The sequence below is a fragment of the Dromaius novaehollandiae genome, chromosome 1, assembly GCF_036370855.1.
Source record: "Dromaius novaehollandiae isolate bDroNov1 chromosome 1, bDroNov1.hap1, whole genome shotgun sequence".
In the NCBI taxonomy this organism is placed as follows: Eukaryota; Metazoa; Chordata; class Aves; order Casuariiformes; family Dromaiidae; genus Dromaius; species Dromaius novaehollandiae.
Window position 1 is genome coordinate 85077948 of NC_088098.1, and position 16753 is coordinate 85094700.

General features: G+C 42.2%; 2 protein-coding genes and 2 long non-coding RNA genes across 18 annotated transcripts in view; 2 read left to right on the plus strand and 2 right to left on the minus strand.

Moving 5' to 3' along the window:
• Positions 1–5799, minus strand: part of TEAD4 (TEA domain transcription factor 4) — a 58647-nt gene extending 52848 nt beyond the window's left edge. For 3 of the 4 annotated variants that reach the window (XM_064518097.1, XM_064518093.1, XM_026112645.2), the window contains exon 1: positions 5271–5349. The gene's annotated coding sequence lies outside the window, so the exon portion shown is untranslated. Of the gene's footprint in view, positions 1–5270; positions 5350–5743 lie in introns of those variants that run through there. The other variant, XM_064518084.1, reaches the window with a different exon arrangement.
• LOC135329544 (uncharacterized) overlaps positions 5320–16753 on the plus strand; it is a 29219-nt gene continuing 17785 nt past the window's right edge. The window contains exon 1 of the long non-coding RNA XR_010391020.1: positions 5320–5689. This is a non-coding gene — a long non-coding RNA (uncharacterized LOC135329544). The remainder of the gene's footprint in view (positions 5690–16753) is intronic.
• LOC135329546 (uncharacterized) lies at positions 5929–14143 on the plus strand. The gene is made up of 2 exons (XR_010391021.1): positions 5929–6811; positions 13324–14143. It is a non-coding gene; the product is annotated as an uncharacterized LOC135329546 (long non-coding RNA).
• The window catches only part of TULP3 (TUB like protein 3), a 39023-nt gene continuing 33295 nt past the window's right edge, over positions 11026–16753 (minus strand). For all 12 annotated transcript variants that reach the window (XM_064518112.1, XM_064518104.1, XM_026112630.2 and 9 more), the window contains 2 exons: positions 13941–14112; positions 11026–13447 (listed from right to left, as the gene is read on the minus strand). In XM_064518112.1, the coding sequence (XP_064374182.1) occupies positions 13314–13447; positions 13941–14112 (306 nt within the window). In that variant the 3' untranslated portion in view covers positions 11026–13313. The remainder of the gene's footprint in view (positions 13448–13940; positions 14113–16753) is intronic.

The following is a 16753-nucleotide window of genomic DNA, read 5'->3' on the forward strand; positions in this document are numbered from 1 at the left end:
GCCCTACTCACTACTGCCTACCAAGCAGTATGTTCTCCAGGGACTCAGAACCCACCTTAGCTCAGAACTGGAGTACACACACTCCATCTGGAATATGCAGCAAGCGAACATTCACTGTTTACAGCTCAAAAAGCTCAAAAGATCTTTTCGTAAGGGCTGACACTCAGGAAAGGCCAGCAGATTTGTTCTTCCATAACAGAGTCTGAATCTTTCTAGCAGACAAGCAGATGTCAGCCATTTTAGCCAGTTCTCCCACCACTTGACAGTGGAGCTGTCCTCAACTCAGACCAGTGTAATTTTGAGGTCAGAACCCTTCCCTTTGAATTGTGGCAGTAAACACACTCTTATTTCCAAACTGCTATATACAGATTTCACAGAAAGCAAGCAAAAACCACGAGCACCTGTAACTACGACCCCAACCCTCAAACTGGAAGCACTAAAAAGAAAAAGCAAAAATTGAAAAACACAAGTTAAACTTACCCCTAGACATTACAGGAAAGCAGAAACCTTCTAATTTATCTCTTTGCCCTTCCAGCCCCTTCTCCCCAGGAAGGTCAGCAGGTTATATACCTTCTGCTGGATTAATCTACAGGGGAACAAGGGCAGCCAGCCAAGCAAAACTAGATTCTTAAAGGGACACAGCCAACACAGACTTGACTACATTTTTAAGAACATGTTCTTACAAATAAAAGCTGTGACCAAAAACAAACACTGGAAAAAGATGTTTCTTCTTTGATTTTCAGTTAGCTTACTAGATGGATACAATACAGTCATTTTTATTTTTTGTCCTGCACAGTTATTTTCTTCTATTTGTGTAGATGTTTCACACATGAATGGGGGAGGGGAAAGAACTTTTTTTTTAATTAGAAAGATAAAGTAAAAAGTGGTATGTAAGGAGCAAGTCCTCTTATGCAAACTTATTTTACACCTCTCCCCTCCCCCCCCCCCACAAGCTGACAAGATTTTCAAGAGAACCTCTCTAAATCCTGCTACTCCGATATTAATGAGTTTTATTTCAAGGACCTGTTCAAGAGAGGTATGGTCAGGTAAGATGGACTTACATGAGTAAATCATACTTTCTTTTGCACTTTCCTATCTCAGTTAACACCTGCTCAATGCTCTCCTGACTTTTCCTTCAGTTAAAGCACAGCAGTTCTGGTTACAATAGATTAGACTTTGTCTGGACATCTGTCATTAATCGTTACCGTACTGTTTGAAAGGAGGCACTTTGAGGACTATGGTAATTTATTTTCTCTTTGGCAATAGCAAAGTAGAAGTTTCAAAGGCCTGTATCCAGGCTCTGAAAGCCACCCACACTCATGTCTCAGAAACAGAGCAAAGTAAAACACCTAGCTATTGGCAATAATATTCTAAGAGATGACCAAGGTAACTATAAAACTACAATGGAACAGAAAAACAGAGCCAATGACTCAGCCAGTGGCACCAGGAACTGGAAAACCTGCCCCTCCCTATCAGGAAAATGTCTAATTCATATGGTGTTAAAAACAAAGAGGACTGACTGCATCATCTCCAGAAAAAGGAGGACCCAAGGGGCAGGAACAAAACAAAACAAAAAGGAAAAAAAAAAAAACCAAAAAACAAAAAACCACCAATTCTCTCACTGTATAGTCTCTGATCTTGTAATGAACTCCATGCAGGCATATCACTGATTTTTTGTAAGGCTCTTTCCCAGATCATGGCTGTAGAAAGTAACGTGTTAGGTATTTATTTAACATGGTGATGAGCATAATGCAGAAACTGGGGGAGAGAGAGGGCAGTGTATCATGAACAATAAGTAGCACGAGTTTATAAATGCTAATGTAAATCTTGATAAACTTGATTGCTTTTCAAAGGAGAATAGAATTACTATGAAGTTAGAAAATAAAAAGAATACAGTGGATGATGTAACAGGTTGACATTTAGAATTACATTTACTATTCTCTAAGGAAATCATAGCTGAAAATTAATTTAAATTGCTTGGATAGCATTGCTTATATGATCTGTAAACTAACTAATGGCTTCAAAACTGAGAATAATGATATATACTCATGTAACCAACAGTCACAGGGATGTCTATAGGTTTGTTGCAGGGATCTGCGCTAGTCCAGTTTTATTAATTAATGATCTAAAAGACTGGAAACAGGCATGTTAATGAAATTTGCAGATGATATAGAATGAAGTTTACAAACACCAATGCGCAGAGACAATTCAAAGGGATTCACACAACTCAAAAAACAAACAAGACAAGGAAGGAAAAATATCCCAAAATAAGACTCTGTGGAAAAAGTAAGGCCAAGAAATTGAAGAAACACCAGCAGAAAACCAGAGATAAATCAAGTGAAGAAAAAGCCCTGTCAGAAGCAGGAGCTCAAAACATGCCAGAGTGAGAATGCTAAACAAATGAGAGAGCAGTTTGCAAAGCAAGTACTTCTACAAAATGACAGGTGTAACTCAGCTATCACTTCACACAACAAAGAGATATGAATCACCTCCAACATGTGGAATATCACATCTCATTCTGCAGAAGGACAATAGACAAATTGAAGAGAGCTCAGAGAAGAGCATCACAACAATCATTAGGCCTGGAATGACAGATGTTGAAAAATATTAAAAACTTTGTTTAATAGTCTGTAACAACTTAGAAGGTGCAAATGCCAAAAAAAAGAGAAACAATCATTTCAAAGAAGTGCACCAAGGCAAAAACTGTTGCAGCAGAATATGAAAAATTAGTCTAAATGTCTAAATTTCCTGATGACACTGGGCTTTGGAAAAGCTGCCTATGATAACTAATGGAAGATCCACTCAGTGGTATTTAGAAAAAAAGAATGGGCAATGGACAAATCTGAGCTATAGGGATGGTATGATAGATCTATACAAAAAGGTAACACTGAATTGTTGCTTTCCTAAGTAAGATTCAGTCCAGTGGCAGGTAAGACAGAAAATCATGTGACTACCACAGAATTGACTACAGGCCTAGTCCAAGGAACAGTGGTCCCAAAGAGCTGGCATAAGATGACAATACTGCCAAGAGAAACAGCCCCAATCTTCCCCACCACTCAACTCTAGTCATTGTGCCTCATCATCCACACACAGCAGCATTTATGTGACCATATGGTTAACCAGACTGGGGAACAGATGTGGCTGAAAACTAACTCGCCAAAAGATAGGGTTATTTTTCATCTGGATCAGCTCCCTGGCATGGGAGCTCCCTGGGTCAACAACTGGCAGTGCAAATACCCATGCCAGTGACAAAGGAATTAAGCACTACCAGTATAGAAACGCACAATTGGAGGCTGTGTGGACAGTTTCTTTCTTCAGTAGTACCAGTCTAAAATATTTTTTGACCCACCCCTTGAACTCTGTTGTGATGGAACAAAGAGCTCAAAGATATGGTCTGAAAAAAAGAAAAAACAAAACAAAACAAAACATGTTACTAAGGAAGGAAAGTTGCGAGGACGAGTATAGCATCATTCCAAACAGTGATAATGTCAGGCAGGAACTACTGGAGACTCTGTACTTTTCAACAGCCTTCTCAAAACTCTACACTATACGAGTTCTGTAAAACAAACATCTGACTGAAAAAACAACAACTGTGATTTTTTTTTTTAACACAGGCAAGATTCTGTGCCATGGAGCCCTTCTTCTCTTCAGAGCTTGGTAGTACTGTACTCATGCAGTTTTTCACAGAATTTCCATGATATATGAACACTAAAACATATAACACAGTAATAACTTAAAATACTTTAAAACTGACAGTAAAATTAATTCAAAATCCAAAAGATGTACCAGGAAGCCAAGAGAGTGGGGAAATTCCTAATACCTATCATCAACGGGAATTCTCATGCACACTGATTCCTCCAGAAATCACCTCTGAGAGGCTATGACCAATGAGCGGATACTCCTGTTCAAAGATAACAGACTTGTCACACACTTGAGTTTGATTGAAAAGTCCAGACCAGGATTTTGAAAAAATTCGTAAGGTGACTGTGCACCCCATGGCTGGCTGCCTTTAAGCTCACTGAACCAAACTTCCAAAGAGAATCACTGAGTCCATCAGTATCCAACAGCTTTCATAAAGAAACCCCTCTGTATTCACTACAGCACAGCCCAGGCTCTTCTCTGTCGTGAGAAAAAACTATCACGACCAAAAGTCTTTACCTTTACTGCTGATCGCAGAGCACCTTTAACCAGGTCCTAACCCTTGTTTTGCCCCTTGTTCTGTCCCTCTCCCTCCTCTCCCTTGCTCTGTGCTCTATCCTACTGCCTACTTCTTTCTGTAGAGGCGGAAACAGCAAAATCTCCAACACCTACACAGACGGACAGACAGGTGAATAAATGCTCTATTCAGTCTGTACACAGTGGGATCAAGTCTAGGGGAAGCCGATCTGTCCTGAGTGGTAGGAAATAGGAAAGAAAAAAAAAATCTCTTTTTCTCCCTCTCTCCCACCTATCCCCATGTCTGAAAAGTATTGTGTCATTTATTTTTGAGTGCTCAGAGAGTACTTAAGGTTAGAAGTGCAACTGCAGGTTAAATGAAAGCAAAACAAAGGTAGATTGTTTTTTTACTTTTTTACATATGCAACATCATAAAGAACTTTACCAAAGTCCTTTTTTGCCTTTTTGAGTTACACTCCTCCCCCCCGGTTCTACTAAAAAGCACCGTCTTCAGCATCACATACAAGGAGTTGTTTAAGTGGAATTACCGACATGAGGCAAAAGATAAGTTGGGGAAGCTTTTTGTTTGCTTCGTTTTTAAAAATCTCTTCCCAAGGCATGCCACCAAATTCCAAGTGCTCTAACTTCTGAATAACTTATGTAGGAAAACAGTATTATTTCGTCTTTTCATAAATGCCATATAAAAAACCCACACACTTTCTCATGGACAGGCTTTTGTTTTTTCCCCCCCAAACATCTTCCAGAATTTATAGTAAAAATTACACCCTTATTACAGAATGTCGTGATCCTCCTCTCCACCCTCCCCCAAAACATCTCCATAAAAGGTACAGAAATCTACTTTTTCCCCATTAGAATTACTAGCAGTTTTCTCTTGCTACAGCAAGCAGCCGTGTTCCCAAAGTCCCAACGCATAAACGGAATGGGGGAAGCCGACAGCAGTCTCCATTGAGAATTTCCTGATCACTTCCTTTGTACATTTGTGCCTTTTCTGTCGCACATGACCAGCTTCAAACCCTTCCTTTTACCTTTTCTCCAGCAGGCACCCACTTCCCTTTGCCCCGCGAGAAAGCGAGTGTGAAATAGCGTGTCCTGACCTGGGCAAGCGGAGAGCGGCTGTTGTTCCGCAAAGGCAACAGGGACCGGCTTCAAATCCTCCTTCTGCTCCAGGACTTTCTGCCAAAAGAGCAGATGAGGATTATTACTATGTGCCTGCCTCTCTCTCTCGCTTGATCCCCACCCCCGAGTCTTCAGGGGTGGGAGAAGGGGTTGGGCCGGGAGAGCAGGCAGAGCAGTTTCTTACTGAACATCGCCACCGCCAAAGCAGCGAGAGAAAAAAGTTGCCGGGGAGCCGCGGCTGCACCCAGCGCGGCTGCAGCTGGGCTTTGGAGCTCCCCCCTCGCGGGGTCCCGCCACAACAAGCTGCGGAGCGGCGGGACGACGCAAACAATGCTGGCAGGGGATGCCCGATGGCTGCGCTGGCCGGGGAGCGGGAAGACAAGTAGAGGCAGCAAGCGTGAGTGGGAGAAAGGACGTAAAGCACCCTCCGGGGCGGGGGAAGACAACTCACCTGAGGAGCGCGAGAAGGCGGAGGGACGACAGATCCAGGCAGCAGCGGGGAAAGGAGGAGGCGACCGGGCAGCAGTTTGGGAGGAAAAGGAAAGGTTTTTATTTCCCCTAGAGTTTGAAAGGAGGAAGTGAGGAATGCGAGGAATGAGAGTTGGTATGAAATGAACGCGGCCGAGGGAGGGGACTCCTGTCTAACGTAGAGGCTGGAACAGGGGTGGGGAGGGGGCTGGCCCCAAGAGGGAGGTGAGAAAAAGGCTGAGGCGGAGTTGGGAACAAAGCCCAGAGGGGATCGGCGATCGTTGGCCCGGGGCGTGTGTGAACAGGGCGGGGGGAACACGGGCAATGGCCGGAAGAAAGGGCCGGGGGAGGCGCGGGAAGGCGCTGCCCCACAAACAACGGAGCGCAGGAAGGAAACTCCAGGCGTCCGCAAAGGAAAGGGGGGAGGGGAAGGGGGAGCCTGGCGGCAGGAGGCCCAGGAAGCCTCCAGAAATCAGTGCAGCACAGAGGACGGCGGCGGCACCAGAGCAGGGGGCGGCGGGGCTGGGCCGAGAATTTGGAGTCCGTGTTTGGGCTGGGTCGTCCTCTCCTCGGCCGAAGAGCCGTGTAAACACTCCTGCTTGCCTGCTGCTTTCCCAGACTTGGCGACACAGACGGGAGCCAAGCACCCCCAACAGATGGCAAGGGCTGCTGGAAGTTCCGCCGCGCCGAGGCGGTGCTGCCCGCGGCCGCGCAGCCCCGGCAGCCACAGGCGGCGGCAGGAGCGCGGCTTCTGTTGAGCCTCCCCCCCCGTCCTGCAGCGCGACGCCTCCCGGCTCAAACCGGGGCAGCGGCTCTTCCTGCGTGCCCGGGCCCTTGGAGCCAGGCACAGCGCACAGGCACAGCCTCTATCGAGCCTTGAGGGACGTGATTTCTACCCAGTATAGTTGAGCCACTACAAAACAAACCAACCACAACAGTGCAAGAGTGGTTAGAACAGTTTAATTGTATTAAGAGCATCCCAGAAAGGAAACGACTCACCTAAAAGCAAAGGAGTGTCCTTTCCAGCTTTTTTTTCCAGTTACTTTTGCAGGTAATCGACCTTACACTGGCTACTGTTTTTCTGTGGGGATTCCTCACATCCCTTCTCATCTCCCTCTATGCCTTCTCTTTCCAGCTCCCATCTGCAAAGCACATCCCATTACCCATCACTACATTGACAACACACTGCAGCTCCACGCACGCTCTGAACTGGCATAAAGCTAGCACTGTCACTAAAATAGCCAGTCCCAGCTTGGTGGCACTCCTTCCTCTTCCCACCCCTGTCAGACCTGCCTTGTAACAAGTTAGTTTGAACTAGGCCTGATCCTTAAGTCTGCTTCACTATGTAGTTGCTCTTTTCCTATCCATTCATATAGCTTCAGCTCCCAGTTAAACTTCTGTCTCGTGTCTGCTTCTGCACCTCCAGCCTTTCCCTGGCCTGCTTTCCTAACAGCCATCCAGATGGGGGAAGCTGGTTGTTCTCCTGGATGGCTGTTTTTATTGTGTCTTTCCACCCTTTGCAGATACTGCCTTTCTTTTTTTTATGGCAATAAATATATAGTGTGTCTTCACTTTAAGGCCCTTCATGGCCTTTTTCCTACTGTCACTTATTCAGCAGTCACAGTCACTTACACCTTTGATCAATCTATGACAGCTTCTGCTGCCCTCCTGTTAAATTTTCATCAGCATTCTTTCTCCTTTGCTGTTGTCATACTTGGAAATAGATCACCATAAACATTTGAAAAAGCAGAACCATAATCAAAAATAAGCCAAGGGAGTTTAGCCATTTCTGCCTGGACCACTGTAACTGTGGGCACTTTCCACTGCCTTTGTGTCTCTGTCCCCCTTTTCATTTTAATATGCACAAAAATCTGATTATGAAATCCTAACTTCAAAATCCCTTTTGCATATCATGATAGCTAAAGAAAACTTTACCTTTAGGCTGTTACCTTAAAATGTAGCATATCGTCCTGATTCAGCATTGCCCCACTCTTTCGTTATACATCCTTGTCTTCCTGCCTCTGTTGTCTTTTTTCCTACATTCGTTTAGAGAATTTTGGGGGATGGTTGATTGTTTTGTGCCATGTAGCACAAGGGGTCCCAACCCAAGTAATACCAGGTAAGTAATAACACTGAACTGAAAAAAAAAGTATACTGGTAGAAAGCCTATTACACTGTTAAGTGTAATGCATACTAGAGACTTGACCAGCAAAACCCATATAAAGTAGCAAAAATGATCTATTTTCCAAGTTATATCTATACCAGAAACACCTGACCAGCATAAGAATGGTGCACTAGAAAATGCTTATACAATGAAGTTCAGAGCTGCACTAGAGTTGAAAAGCGACATCCCTACGTACAAAAACAGATAGTCCTAGCAAAACTGCAAATTTAGTAAATATAAATACATCCTATTAGGGGCTTTGGACAGTGCAGCTACAACAGCAAATAATCAAACTTCTTCATGTCTCCAGCAGGTGACATTGTCAGAGATGTTTGTAGTGTGCATATAACTACCTGTGCTAGAGTTACAACAAAGTTGGTTTTGTTTGAAAATTCAATCTATTCAGGAAATGGACTGAGAAAAATCTCAGCTTTTTGTAAGCAAAACCCAAAGCTAAAGAAGTTCATAACTCTTTCAGTTGCATAGGAAAGCCTGAAAACAGGACTTAAATGCATTCTAAAGCCTCAGAAACCAGATGGCAAAAAACACCAGTTTCAAAAAAATTAGCGTTATGATTTGGAAGGCCAACTTTCTTTTTCTTTTTTTTTTTTTTTTTGAGGTTGGCAGTACTGAAGATAACTGATGCTGGTAATCCTTTTAAATACAATTATTTTTCTTTGTAATGCAATGCCATAATCATTTTATGAATACTTAAGGAAAAAGTTTTCTGATGCAACTGTAGGAATCAGAAGTATGTACAATAAGATGAAGTTACTAAATTCAGTTAAATTATTCAGGAGTTTTTCTTTACATAAAGCCCTATATTGATCTCATCCAGCTACTGCTTCTATTAAACCCTATGAAAAATATGTAATTTTATGAAAAATTAGCATATATAAAAGGTAGCTCATATCTTATCACATCTGCTCCCTCTGTGAACTCTAGGCCAGGTCTGATGATAATGTGACTAATGCAGAGTTTTGCTCCCATTCTCCTGCAGAATCAACATAGCTCAAAGAGAAGGAATTGAATCCTATTCCTTCCTGTGAATCATCACACAAATTGTTTGCAGGACTCCAGTCAATTACTGATAGAAATCCACTCAAAAGAATGGAGTACTTTTTTTTCTTTTTCCCTTACTGGTGGTGATTGTGAAGCAAACCATTCTGCTTAGAAAGGGAAGCAGAGGGAGCTGGGCAAGCTGATCAGACCCAGTTCTCTGGCCCTTTACTCTGCTTAGCTGAATGATTTTGATACGCAGCTTTTAAAATGAAGTCACTTTTCACAGTAAAATATGCCCTTCAATAAATAGAGGGCTCAACTCAATTAAGCATTAAGAAAAATCAATCTTTTGTTTTCTTCTACATTTTAAGCTGTTTTGTTGTAGAGTGTGCAATGGTCCCCCTTGTCTGGTCATTTACTTAGATGAATATTTCCACCAATTCCATCTTCTCGAATATATTCATCTATGTATATAATCTCTGAATTAAATGTTAAAGTACCAGAGTAGATTACAGTTATAATAGCCTTTACCTTAACATATTTTGGTGAAGTCTGGTTTGTTTCTGGATTTGTTTCCTCCCATTTTGGGACCAAAGAAGTGACTTCTAACTGGGAAAGAATAACTCCACATAGCACATGTTAAGGGACAGAATGAGAAGACAAAAACTCTAGACTGTGCAGTTCAAGAGGTATGAGAGTAACAACTAGTACAGGGTCTCTGCCTTCTTTCATTGCAGGGCTTCTGATTCTTACTGCTTCACAGTTGTAGAGGCTGCTTTCCCTGTTAGTAAGGAAGCCCTCACCCCATGGTTGTCTGTGCACTGGTGTAGGTAGCAACAAATTGCTCAGCTATAGATATCTTAGTTTCTTTCTAAGTTCTGGGATTCAGCTGTAGTGGCTCCAAACTACAGTCGAGGACAACAATTTGACACTGTAGCTGAGAGGTTCGAACTCCTGACTCTGTCAAATAAGAAGCCAGTCCATAATTCTGTTTCACAGGACTTTGCACAAACTCTCAGCTCTTGGCCTGTAAACCATGAGGAAGGCTTGCCTGCCTTCTGTAACAGGGACAGGAAACCTAATTCAATTAGAGCAACTGAGAGGTTTATAGAACTATTAATACCAGCAAATGAAGGAGTACTCTGTCTGCATAATAATTCTATTATACTTTAGCAAAAACTCTGCTATTGCTACTACCAAATTCAGCAGCAAAACTTCAATGAGAGTGGGACTGATCCCTAAAAAGAACAAGAAATTATTCATTGTCTTTGATGTTGGTGAGCCTGTGAGCTGTTGTAGTCTGCTATGCCTGCCTTTAAGATTCACACTTAACAGTTTAATATGCTGCTTTACTTGTTCTAAGCTCTTCTTGGGATTTCCTGGATGTTACATTTGTATGCAAAGGTAAATAAGTGGCAACTAATATTATTTTACTAAGAGCAAATCACAGTTTTCCCTCCCAACTATACCTAATTTGGCTGAGATGGAAAGAGTTGGGAGATGGCAAGCAGCTTGCATCAAAGAATAGGGCCTACACAGACAGCCGTGACAGTATTTGATTGTTGGAACCACTGTATCTCCCCTTCGTGAGGTTCATACATCTTCCAGTGAAAATAAGAAACAATCATTTCAACTTGGTGTTCCTCTTTGCCTTGTATTATTTCAGTTCTTGACTCAGAAATATACTGTGTTGTATTTGGCATGTACAAAGGGTTCAGATAGAGGGTAGGAAAATGCATAAAGAACCATCCCAAAAGCCCTAGCTGGAGGCTGGCAGAAGCCCTAATAATGTGGGGAAGAGAAGTGTAACTAGCCTGAAGAAAGAATCAAACAGGGATCAAGAACAGCACACGAAGACCTCCTGGTGGTAGAAAAAAAGGCATTAGATTTTACATTAATTCTCATACCTTAAAATGTATGTAAAAACCACCATAAAGGAAGAGAGAATTGAGAATTGTAAAGGAAAAAAGGGGAATAAGAAGAGAGATGAAATATGAAAAGACAGGAAGAAACTGAGGTAGTAGGTAGTACAGGAGGAACAAAAAACCACCCACAAGTGACAGCAAAATCCTACAAAAAAATCATTTAGAATTAAAGAGTTTTCAAATTTATAAATTAGTTTATTGTCATTAAGAAATAAAAGTTATAAATACAATTCATGTAAAACAGTGTCTGATCAAAGAGCACTGAAGCAGTTCATCTGTCTGCATAATTTGACAGAAAGACCTAGAGATCAGGGTGACTCTGCTAAGATCATTTTGAAGTCAACAAAGAGCTTGAAGGGCTATTGCTGACTGGCCTAGGTGAAAGGATGAGTGAAGGGATGTTACCATGGCCTCAGTACAGAGAAAATTGTCTTGAGTTGGAAAGTAGCGTCCTACCTTCAGGTCACCCCAAACTAATGGAAGGCAGTTTCTTTTATGCAGTCCAAGCCAAAAGACAAACAAACAAAAAATACCCCAAAACAATCAAGACAGATTTTGAACCAATTTCTTAGTTTTTCTGGAAGGGTAAAGGGAGTGCAGAGCCATCAGGCAGGAACTCAGCAGAGCACAGCAGGAAAACACTGCCAGGTCTTGTTCCCAGGCTGAAGAGCATGAGATACACAAGCACAAAAGACAGCCACGATTCGATTTCTCTTTGCTGAGTGCTCTGCCGATGAGATCACTGTCAAGACAACAGCTCCCCAGCTAAGGTAGAAGGGGCATCTGAGAGAGAAGCATTTTCTAGAGCTGGAGCCCTCAGCAACAATTCACAGTTTACAGTTAAATACAGAGTTACACATAACTACGATCAATATTTTTTTTTCCTGGCAATATCAGAAAATGTCTTTACAAATTTTCATTATTTTGAAAGAGCAAGTGATATCTACCACTGTGAGGATTCAGGAGAACAAAAGCAATAAATCTGGCTTTTGGGAGCATGAAACAGAGCTAATCTGCTGACAAAGGCAATATGCAAAGTTGGAGAACACCTATTCTTGGTTCAGTGGAGGGATACAGTTTTCCAGAATCATCATGGATATGCATAATGTCATGAAATAGGCAAGCTAGTAGCTGTTCTCTGCTTTAGTACACAGCAGATGTGTGGACTGTGAGGCTTACATGACAGTATACTGCAATTCACTCTGATGAGTCAAGGCCATTTGAATCAAATGTTCCATGCGAGGTCCTGCACTCTCCATATTGTACAATCCAGCAATAAAAATATGGAACAGCGGAAGGACACATTGCAGAGCCCCATGATGCAACTTTTTTTAAAACTTACTGGTGCCTTTGAAAACACCTGTACTCTCCTTTGGAAAGAAGTTTCTCCTTCCTACATTCAGATTAAAAATATTTACATAAAATATATTTTAATAGGTCATGATTTGAGATAATCTCATGTTAAACAAAAAATGAATTCAGCCAGTAGCTTATTTCTAAAAATGTAGCAAGTTTTACAAACAATGTACAAATTTAAAAAAAAAAATCCTGATCTGCTTAGAGTCTAGATTCAGTCAGAACACTGCTTTTCAGGAATAGTACTGTAAATTGTTACAATACTACCTTCAGCCAGATTCAGTCAGATTCTATGATCTGTTCAATCTCGTTTTTCAATTAGTTAAGAATAAGAGAAAGAATGGATGTGATATAATATCACCAACTAAGAAGAGACTATTTGAGATCTCATTCTTCTTTATTTGGTAAAAAGATTGTCAAGGATATGCAGCAATTAGAATAATGAAAGGGAACTTGACCATCAGCCTTAACAGAGAACCATTTTTCAGAGTAAGAGAGAAGTGGATTATTAAAACCAGACTCTCATTCCAGCTCTTTACTCGTTGAATACTACCTACAATTGCACAGAGGCATAAGCTGAACCCTTCCCTCTCTTTCTCTGAATGTTGTAACAGACAGCAAGATAACACACAGAGCAAAATAGAATACATACCATAACTGTCCTCCTTTTTCTGAATTAATCTCTTCAGGAGCTCAGAGTAAGATCAACAGCATCAACTCCAGGGGCACTGCTGAAGATCCAAGGTATATGGACACTAAACCATTATTTTTCTAATGCCAGCTGAACCAGTTCCAATCAGTGGCCTAAATTTCTTAGCCTGCTCTCATGCAGCTTCTGTTTCAGGATTTTGAAAGCAGTATTAATACTGACAACAAAAACATTATGCATATGCCTTGTTCTTCTACAATACGTACAAAGAATGCTCAGTCTTGGGACAGTCTCCCAAGATAGTCTGCTGTCAACTACCACAATGCCCTTAGGCCTGCTATTTGCTTTCCTCCAGTTCCCTTCAATCCCCAGTGTATTTCTCATTACTCCACCTGGAACTCATACAACAAGATGCAGGGATGGCAGTAAGTTCCATGTCTCAAGTCTGTCGTCTCTCTCATTCACAGGCCAATTTACTATCGAAGCTGGAAAGTCCAATAGCAAAGGCCTGGAGAGCACAGAGAGGATAATTATAGTCCAGAGTGAACACATCTTCTGCTACACGACCAAACTGCATCACAACGTAGTCAGCTGGGGAGAAAAGAAAGACTCAGAGACTAGCAATTTCACATGGAGGCAAAAAGAACTAGGAACAAGCAAACCAAACCAGGAGTCAGTACCAAATATACATGGTTGGTGTATCTATCCCTTCTTACCACATTGGCCTTAAAATCTGTTCTCTAGAGCGACTGTTGCTAGGATTACATTCTTTCACTGAGCCAAGGCTCAAACCACTATTTGGTTGGGTGGAAGGTGCCATGTTAATCCTTTTCTTTCCCTTCAGGAGGCTTGCATTTGTCCTGTGTTTTGGTGCAGCTCTGGACAGCAGCCTCTGTACCCACACCAGAAAAAGGGTCATATCATTTGTTTGATAGATCAGAAGTCCCCAGTATCCCCTGGGCTGAATTTCTGCACTCAGTCTCTCTTCTCCAGGAAGGGTGTCCTAACCTCCCAAACTTCACAAAATACACTGGGATTTCCCTGTTGTAATGACAGCCCCACAAGCTCTCCAAGAGACTCTTACGGTCGTTGTCGTGGACAATCTGGAAGTTCTTCACTGAGGCCTGAGTGACTCTCCCATGGAAGTTTAAAACATAGGATTGAGTATCATCATTCCAGACTGGAGCCTTGTTATGTAGCTCAATGAGGTTCTCCAAGTTTTTGTTTTGCCACTTTGATAGCAGACTCTCATGCTCCTGTTCAGAAGAAATAAATATGTTTATCAGATTTGGAATGGTTCTGCTTTTAAGTACTGCCTCTCTCAGGTGTGTGCGCTCTTGAAAGTCATTCTCTGTTTAAGGGAACACAATGACAGCACTTAAACTCTGTCCTACTGAAAATATCCTACAAGTACCAGACAGATACTTTCCCACATTTCCAGTCCAAGGGTGTCTTTCCCCTCAATAAGCTATCATCACTTCCCCACCCAAACAAGAAAAAAAAAGAGACAGTGCAAGTGTGAGCTCCACAAGTCACAGGTATTTATTTTTTCCACAGACTATCACCCTGCTGGCAGGGATCATTTCCAAGACTCACATAAGCTTTCTCCAACAGGATCCAGCTTCTATTTCCAACCTTTTAACTTTTAAACAAAAGAAAAATCGTCTAATTTAACTGCAGAGTGCCAGGCCCTAGGGTGTTTCAGTAGGAAGTCTAAAGGCTACAGTGGGCTGTCAGTATGCCTGAATAAATGTCATCCTACCAGGTCTAATAAGAGAAGTAAAATATGAAACACAGAGAGATGAGGAAAAAAAAAAAGAGGTAAAACAACACACACTGTTTGAGAAACAGAGGGAATTATAAGGAGCTGCCAACAGTAGTGAGGAAAACACATGACCTATGATTTAATTTTAAAAGGTATGCAACAGCTAAAATCCAGCCTGAAATAATATAAGCTAAAAGCTACCAAGAAAAAGAATCCAAACTGAAGTTATTTAATGGGAAGGAAATGATCAGAAAACAACCTCTTGTGGAGGTCTAGCTAATATGACTATGGCATATGTTTTAGTACTAGGATATGCAGATATGATAATGGATTTTTGAGGATAATCAATCTTTATATTTTCATTAAAGCTTATTGTTTAAGTTAATCTACTTACTTTATATCTTTATTTTTGTATTTGTTTGCTTTTATAACGATGCAAAGAGAACTTTGAGAATTGTTGCCAAACTGCATTTAGAAATGCAATTTTTTCTCCTTTAAAGTGGGGACAGTATTGCTTAACTGGTGGCATCAGACTACAGGGAAGGAGGCAAAAACAAAATGTCAAACTGCTACCCTTCAGGCTTTGACAGCTTCTCAGAACAACTTTGTATTTCAGCCTTGACCACTGCCACCATGCTTACATGCTAACAAAACATTGGGGAAAATAGGAGAGAAAAATAAAGGCAGGGCCATGAAATGGTTACTGTACTGTTTGGTGGAAATGGAAATACCTATAGAGAGATGATGAATCAGTGACCATCTCCAGATTCAATTCTTCTGCCCATCCACAGAATTAAATCTTTTTTCCAGACTCCGATGACTCTTAGCTTCCACTCTTAAAGATTCTTTTCTCTCTTCTCATATCCACTCAAAACTTTGCTGCAAATACTATTTTCTAGCTTATAACATTGACCATGTCTCCCTGTTTACTCCATCCTTCTTGCCACAGCCCTCTTCTCTATCACACTAAACATGAAAGCCACACTAAGAGATCTGAACCAGAAGTCTTTTTCATCCCACACTTTAAAACATCTTCAAATACACTTCTCATAGAATCACAGAATGGTTGAGGTTGGAAGAGACCTCTGGAGATCAACTAGTCCAAACTCCCTGCTCAAACAGGGTCACCTAGAGCATGTTGCCCAGGGCCCTGTCCAGATGGCTTTTGAATAGCTCCAAGGATGGAGACTCCACAACCTCTCTGGGCAACCTGTTCCAGTGCTCAGTCACCCTCACAAGAAAAAAGTTTTTCCTCATGTTCAGACCAACCTTCCCATGTTTCAGTGTGTGCCTGCTGCCTCTCGTCCTATCGCTGGGCACCGCTGAAAAGAGTCTGGCCCCATCCTCTTGACACCCTCCCTTCAGGTACTCATACACGTTGATAAGATCCCCCCCTCAGTCTTCTCTTCTCCAGGCTGAACAGGCCCAGCCCTCTCAGCCTTTCCTCATATGACAGATGCTCCAGTCCCCTAATCATCTTAGTAGCCCTTTGCTGGACTCAATCCAGTAGCCCCATGTCTCTCTTGTATTGGGGAACCCAAAACTGGACACAGTACTCCAGAGGCTGCCTCACAAGGGCTGAGTAGAGGAGGAGGATCCCCTCCCTCAACCTGCTGGCAACTGTCTGCCTAATGCAGCCCAAGATACCATTGGCCTTCTTGGCCACGAGGGCACACTGGTGGCTCATGGTCAACTTGTCCTCCATGACTTCCAGGTCCTTCTCTGCAGAGCTGCTTTCCAACAGGTCAGTCCCCAGCCTGTACTGGTGCATGGGGCTATTCCTCCCTAGATGCAGGACTTTGCATTTTGCCTTTACTGAATTTCATGAGGTTCCTGTGTTTCCATCTCTCAGGCTTGTCCAGGTCCCTCTGAATGGCAGCACAGCCCTCTGGCGTATCAGCCACTCTGGGATCCAGAGGGCTGGTCTCAGCAGTAAAGACTGAAGCAAAGAAGGCATTCAGTATCTCTGCCTTCTCTGTATCCTTCATAACCAGGGCCCTGCCCCATTCAGCAGTGGGTCCACATTCTCCTTCATCTTCCTTTTGTTGCTGATGTATTTAAAGAAGCCCTTCTTGATGTCCTTGACATCCCTTGCCAGATTAAACTCCAAATGGGCCTTGGCCTTCCTAGTA